The following is a 7,500-nucleotide window of genomic DNA, read 5'->3' on the forward strand; positions in this document are numbered from 1 at the left end:
GGTAATGTAATAATTGATCTGTTTATGCCCTAAGTTTTTTTTTTAAGATTTTTATTTTTATTTTGAGTCTGTTTCTAATGTTTACCTTCAATATTTCCTTAGTTCTGTATGTGCGTGTTTTTATTTATTTATTTTTCCTTCCCTTCAGTTAGTCAATATGTAAGTTTGTTTTTATATTAATGTAATTGATCTCTTTTATGCCGTATTTTTTTTTTTTTTAAGATTTTTTTATATTGAGTGTTTCTAATGGTTACCTTCAATAGTTCCATTCATGTATACGTGTTTGTAGTGCCTCTAATCTTAGTGGCAATCTTCTTCCATACATTTACTACTTATGAGGAAAGGAAGACAAAAAGCTAGCACGTGGTTTCAATGTGATGAGAGCAATGTCAGAAGGTCATGAAGTTTTAATACGGATATTTTACGTGGTTTCAATATAAGCCGTGTTGGCGGAGGTCGTGAAGAACAGTGTTGATAAGGATCCAGTGGCAGTGTTGGCGCCGGGGTGATGGTATGGTATGGAGGGTGCAAATGAGGTGAAGTACTTGCATAAGACGTGGACAAGTAACGAGAGGCGTGGAGAGGCGGTAAGAGCAAACCTTTCGCCGTTAATCCCTGACGGACGCTCGAGCGGGATGTGAGGCAGCGGCGCCCGGGACGACTCAAGAAAAATTAATCTTTGGTTCGTTATCGCCTCCTCAGCATCGTGGCTCGGCTCGGGGTTAAGAGTGGAAGCGTTTACAACTTTTGGTTCTTCGTGCCCACAAGAGGCTTTCATACAGGGAGGATCAAAATATGCCGGTGTAGACTTTAACAAGATGTTCCTACTTGCTATCAAAAGCCTGCACTGTACTTCAAGACCTTGCATATAATTTCCTTATACTTCGCTTCCACTAATAGATTTTTCAATATTTATTTTAATTGGATAATCTGTTCACTATTCGTCATTTCCTCCATGTTTCCTCATTTCCTGCATGTTTTTTTCAGTTTTATTGAGAAATATTATTATTATTCTGTGTTTACCAATGCAACTATGTTTTCATTATTTTTTTATGAGAGGCTTTCTGGTGTTTTTGTGTTCAAATGAAAAGAGGTGAAAGATGGTGGTGGTGGTGGTGGTGGTGGTGGTGAGAGTGACAGAGACAAGGGGAGGAATCGGTGCTTTCATTATGGACAACATTTCCTCCCTTCATGCAGTCACTTATCCTTACGCTTCAATTCTCCATTTTCTTTAATCAGCCTCAGCCCCTCACCCTCGGCGCTCAGTACCACCAATTTCACCCATAATTCCTATTCATTCACTTTGGCTCCCTTTCTCCTATCCGTCTTACTGACTCACTCCCCTGCTTTCCATTTTTCTATTTTTCATTTCTTTCTTCAGTCAGAACACCTTTGCAAATTTCTTCTTCCAATTCTTTTTTTCCTTTCTCTTTCTTCTTTCCGTTTCTCTACCTCCTCCACTCTTATCTTCCCCTCTTCTCCCCACACCCTGGAACATTTTCTTTTCCCTAACATCTATTTCCCTATCCTTTTCCTCTTCACCCATCTCACTTCCCCTCCCTCTTACCGACACACTCCTATTCACCAAATACATATTTCTGCTTTTCCCTTTTCCCTTTCTTATTCCTCCCTTTCTCCCATTTTTGTGCTTCCTAACTATTTCTCCTTCTGCATCCTCCACCTTTATCTTCCTCTCTTCTTACCACACCCACAGACCTTTCCTTCTTCCCTGGCACTACATACCTCTCTCCTCCCCTTTCCTGTTCATCCTTCCTATGTACCCCTTCTGCTCCCCTCTTCTCACCACACCCTCAAACCCTTTCTTCTTCTATAGCACTACCTACCTCATCCTCTTCCCCTTTGCTCTTCACCCTTCCCACGTCCCCCTTCCAGCTCACTCTCCCCCCTTCACCCTGCACCGGGCCATCAGCAACACGGGATCATGACCACGGAACAGCTGACAATTAGGGGGAGGCGGGAGGCGGGTCGCGGCCAATAATCCACAAATATGCCGCACTAAACGAAACAAGTGGGAGTTTTAAGACCTCCTGAAGCCGAGTTTTATGTCCCGGCTGCAGCGCCTCCTGGGTAATGCCGCGCAGGAAAGCTGTTTGAAGGGAAGGTAGAGCTGAGGCTGGCTAGGAAGAGCTGAGTAAGGTAGGGTCTGTGTGAGAGTGGAAGGAGAAAGGTAGAAAGGAGAAGTTTTAGTGTAGGTAAGAGAGAGAGAGAGAGGAAGGATATAGAGTAGAGACAGGTGAGACAGGTGGTGAGGTTGGGGAAAAGCTAAAGGAAGGACTGTGTGTTTGTGTGTGTTTGTGTGTGTGTGTGTACAGTCTGAGAGCTTTGAAGGAAGGAAGGAGGAACGTGGGGAACGTAAAGAAAGAGAGTTTTAGTATATGAGAGGGAGTGAGAGTAGGGAAAGGAAGGTCTGTTACTTGAGTGTATAGAGTTTGAAATTGTGAAAGAAATGCGGAGGATAGAGAAGGTAAAGAAAGAGGAGTTTAGTGTAAGAAACGAAGAAAGAAAGATAGATTGTGTAGAGGAGTGAAAGAGGAGGCAACGTAGTGGGATATTTAAGGAAGATAGAGGAAAAGGGATCTTAGCCTGAGGAAAAAGAAAAACATTGGGAAAAATATAGAAAAAGAAAGAAGGTGGTACTGTAAAGAAGAGAATAAGGATGTAAGCAAAGGGGAGAAAGGTTATAGAGAAAGAGTGAAGTTATTGTAAAGGAGAGGATGGAAAGAAAACGTATGACGCGAGAAGCAGAAGAAAGGAAAAGAAAAAAAAAACCAGAAGTTTCATTGAGGTGTGGAGGAAGGAGAAGAGGGAAGGGAAGAGGAAGAATAAAAGAATAGGAGCTTGTGTAGGTGAGCAAGGAAAGAAAGAGAGAAAAGGACGGGTAGTGAAAGGTAGCAAAGGTGTACTGTAAGAAAAGGAAGAAACAATTAAGAAGCAGTTTTGTGAGAGGGTTTTGGGATTTATAATAAGATTCAGCTTTTTCGAATGACCACCACCACCACCACCATCATACAAACTCAAAATCAAACCTCACTTTAAATACAATCTCTTACAATAATCACAGTCAGTCCCAACACACGAGGCGCCGCCATGACCGAGGCCAAACAAGGTGAGGGAGGCTGCCATTACAATCGTACCTTTGGATCACGTGTTGCGGCCAAACGAGGGGCAAGAAACGATCAAAGAAAGAAAAAAAAAACGGTAAAAAAAAAAAAAAGAGGCCTCGTCCATCTGAAGGTCACTTAGCGGCTACAGTGATCATGAATATTTCTAGTGATATTATTTCCAAGTTTTTTTCTTATTCTTAATTTTTTTTTCTCTTTACATTATACTCGTACTGACATTATTTCCAAGGTTTCTTTCTCATTTCATCTTTTATTTTCTCTATTTTTACATTATCATCCCTCAAGAACCATGTACACCTTTAATCACTGACCGGCCCTAAATCCTCTTTTTTCCCTATCATTGCTAAGTGGATGCTAGTATAAATAAATAGCAAGGACTACACAAAGACCGTCGCTTAATTACACGAGTGGTGCTGGAGGCTCCGTTCGTCTCGTGTTTTTATTTATGGAGACTGGCCAATGAGGTGTTTTGTGTTGAATTTTGCATCAAAGACTCAAGACCGACGAACGAGTGGTGGTGGTGGAGAGTGAGAGAGTACTTCTTATGTAACCTCTTCTATGAGTCTTGGTTTTTATGAGTAAATGATCGAGTGCTTCTGAAGGAGAGTGAGCGAGGGAGGGAGGTCTACGGTGTGTCTTTTTAAGTGTGGGATGACAGGATGGGATTAATTACAAGCTAGTGGTGAACGAGTACTTCCAATATAACCTGGAATTTTAGTAGTAAATAAGAGAGTGGTTCTGAAGGGGAGTGAGCGAGGGAGAACTAGTGTGTTTTTTCTAAGTGTGGAGATGATAGGATAAGATTAATTACAAACTAGTGTGTTTTGTGAGGAATGAGCGAGGAAAGACTACTAATTCAACTTCTGTATCAAGTAAGCAATCAAATCATTAGAAAGAGTAAAGAAGTGAGTGGTTCTGAGGGAGGTCTTATTGTGTGCCTCTTCTAAATGAAGCATGATATGATGGAATTAATTACAATCTACTGGGTCTTGTCGAAGAATGAGCGAAGAAACACTGATGATCTAACTTCTGTATCGAGTGAGGGATCAAATAATAAACGAGTCGTCCTGGTGGGGAGAGAATAGAAGAGGACAGCTAACATGACTTCATCTAAGAGTGAGGGATGTTAGGATGGAGGCTAATTATATGCTACAGGTGTTCCCACGTGATTACCAAAGGCTGGTGATGTTCTACAGGTGTGTATAGGTGATTAGTGAGGGTTGTCAGGCGTTTCCAGTTCTAGATGGTATTGTGTTACAGGTGTGTTGGTGAGATAGATAGAGGACAAGTTATTATTATTCTCTAGGTCAATGTTTGTACAGGTGTTTGCTGGTGGTGACAAAAAATAATAATAATAATGATACAACGGATTACTGACATATTGACGACAGGGTATTGAAGTCCTCAAATAACAGTTAAACGCTCTACAAGAAAAACTGAGCCATAATCTTCCAGGCGGCAAAAAAAAAACTGTTTGGTTCCTGAGGCGCATCGACATTATGTAAAGTCGTTTTGTTGGCAGGTCAGTATGTGTTTGTCTGTCTCACGGTTTTATTCACCATTACAATGGACGTAAAGGCCGAACAGGGTAATAATTCCGTGTTGATTTTTGGATAGCAGTTCATGAAGGGAGACTTAATATCCAAACGTCTGTGTTTCACTTTATCTTGGTCTGATTTACCGACGCATTACCGCATAAGTGGCAGTTTACGGCATTCCTCCTTTTTGCTCGCTGGGGAGTCGAGGAACGAGCAGGAGTAAAATTTATGTTCATCCCCATATCCTTTCGGCTCCCGCGATGTCTTGTCTCCTCCGCTTCGATGTTTTTCATCCCTGGCAGAGACTGAGGAACGCACTCTCTTGCCCCCACCGCCAATTAGCATCGAAAAGGATCGCTTCCCTGCCAGATTATCTTCTGTGAAAAATTTGTCTAAACCCACACAATCCTGAACCACTACAAACCTTCCTTCTGTCCGGCGATCGCTGCCGAACTTTAACTTTAGGACAGAATAAATCAGACGAAATGTGAGGTCGTGAATGACATTAACTGAGAACCATACGTCTTATCTCCGCCCGCATCGCCGTGGCTTTCAGCAGTCGCAACAGCAGTGCAAGATAGGCATCACTTGGGCATCCACCAGAGAGAAGTCTGACCCTCCCCCTCCACCCTGCAACATTTTAATGGTCCTCCTTATTGGTCATTTTTCCCCCTCTACCAATACTAAAATGACGGTGTTCAGGAGGAAAAACATCCCCTTGGTGCGTTCTTTTCCGTCAGGTATAGCGTTACCTGAGGCAGAGCACTTATCAGCATTGCAGGAGTTGATTTCCCCGCTTTACGCTGTGCTTAGGGGACGAAGGAGGGAGGGGAGAGATGATGCCGGCCGCGCCCCGACCTCCCTCACCCAAGGTTTTATGAGGCCCTAGCGCCCTTGCGTCACCTCGCCCACCGGATACCTCGACACGGCCCGCCATCACGACCGAGTCCGCCGAGAATCTTGGGTGTGATCGTACGAGTCCCGGAGATCGTGGCCGAGTTAACTTATCTGAAGAGACCGATTTTGGATCAAGTTCAAGCCACAACGACTCCAGAACCTGAAGACCTGGATCCTCTTTGCCCATTTGCCACGTTGCTTATCACAATCTTCGGCCGTTCTTAAACTTCTTTATCTCTTTATTGCCGTTGTGTTTGTTTTATGTCCTGTGACCGGTGAGCTAGACCCCTACAGTCCCCTCCTTTATTCCTTCCTCGCTGCGTCGCTGCCCGCCCCGCCCCGCCCCGTCCTGCTCCACTCTGCCGCTGTCCCTGTCCAACCACATAGCGTGCCCGCCCACTGCTCCCCTCTTCTCCCCACGCCCTGAGAGGAGTCGTCGCGGCGATCTGTACCTTGATACCTATATGTGACATGCATCCACTACACGCGCGGGCACACACACACACACACACACACACACACACACACACACACACACACACACACACACACACACACACACACACACACACACACACACATAGCAAATCCAAATCTCCTTCATCATCAAGTAAAAAGAAAGGATCTCGCCCTTCCTCCCCCCTCTTAAAAAAAAATTCTCTTTAAAAATAGAATGAAAAAAAAAGTAAAAAGATGAAAAAAAATAGAGAAAAATAAGAAAAAAATCCCCCGCACCCGCCCCTGCTTGATACGCCAGGCAGCAGGCAGGGGCGTGGGCGTGGCAGAAAGAGAGAGGCATCAGAAGGAACACTCACCACTCTGATTGGCACGCCCATCCTGGAGCTCCTGCTGCTGCTGCGTCTGGTGCGTCTTGGGGCTGAGGTGCGGGTTCTCGTTCTGGCCTGAGGAGCCGCCTGAAGCTGCAGCCGCTGCCGCCGCCGCCGCTGCTGCCACGGCTGCGTTATTCACCCCTTCCTTAGCTAGAGACTCGGCTGTTGGGGATACGAGACATCCTATTACTAAGAGGCGGCGTTTAAAATGAGTTTACTATTCTACCTTACTGTTCTCTCTCCTCTACGACGTTTTTATTTTATCTATGTCCTCCTGCGGCTGTGAAAATGGTTTATTATGCTTGGGACCCCGAGACTGGAGCATAAAGATAAACGTCCACAAAAACCTGCCCCACAAAACCCCCGCCACAAAAAACAGGGGAGATGGGAGCCACCTTGACGCCCGACACGTGTGGCTGGCGGGGGGCGGGGGTGGGCGTGGGAGGTGATGTGTGACCGCCCTTCCTCCCCCTTCCCACCTTCTCTCCCCTCCCTGGCCCACCAAACACTGCCGCTCCCTCTTGTGATTCTGACATCCCTCTTACTCCTCCTCCTCTTAAGAAAACCTTGTCCTTACCTCCTTCAGCCCCAAAACTTGCTCCTGACCTGTACCATCACCACCACCACCACCACCACCACCACCACCACCACCACCACCACCACCACCACCACCACCACCACCACCACCATCACCACCTCCACCGGGTAAATCACAAATTCCATCACAAGATATCTTCCAAACACTATAAAATCCTTGTGTTATTTTCTTTAATCTCCTTAAAAAAAAAAAAAAGCATGCATTGTCTGTGTTAATAAAAAAATATTAAGTAAAAGTGACAATATATGAATATGAAGAAGGAAAATAGAGAAAAAAAAAAAGAAATCATAACTCTCAACAAAAGTACACAGGGATATAAATGTGAATAAATTAAATGTATCCACTATTTTTTCCCTCGTCGTCAGAAAAGAAGTGAGACAGAAAAAGGAGAAAGAAGGAAAAAGTGGAGCGGTGAAAGAAGGAGAAGGTTTGACGGAAAGTTTTTGACCGCTGCTAATGTGATTAAAAAGGAGAAGAGGAAAAAGAGTGAACGT

General features: G+C 44.5%; 1 protein-coding gene across 20 annotated transcripts in view; it reads right to left on the minus strand.

Annotated features, from left to right (window-relative positions):
- The window catches only part of LOC123499082 (dachshund homolog 2-like), a 109,578-nt gene that overhangs the window by 9,991 nt on the left and 92,087 nt on the right, over positions 1 to 7,500 (minus strand). For all 20 annotated transcript variants that reach the window (XM_045246697.1, XM_045246688.1, XM_045246689.1 and 17 more), the window contains one exon: positions 6,394 to 6,570. In XM_045246697.1, the coding sequence (XP_045102632.1) occupies positions 6,394 to 6,570 (177 nt within the window). The remainder of the gene's footprint in view (positions 1 to 6,393; positions 6,571 to 7,500) is intronic.

This window comes from Portunus trituberculatus, chromosome 49, assembly GCF_017591435.1.
Source record: "Portunus trituberculatus isolate SZX2019 chromosome 49, ASM1759143v1, whole genome shotgun sequence".
NCBI lineage: Eukaryota > Metazoa > Arthropoda > Malacostraca > Decapoda > Portunidae > Portunus > Portunus trituberculatus.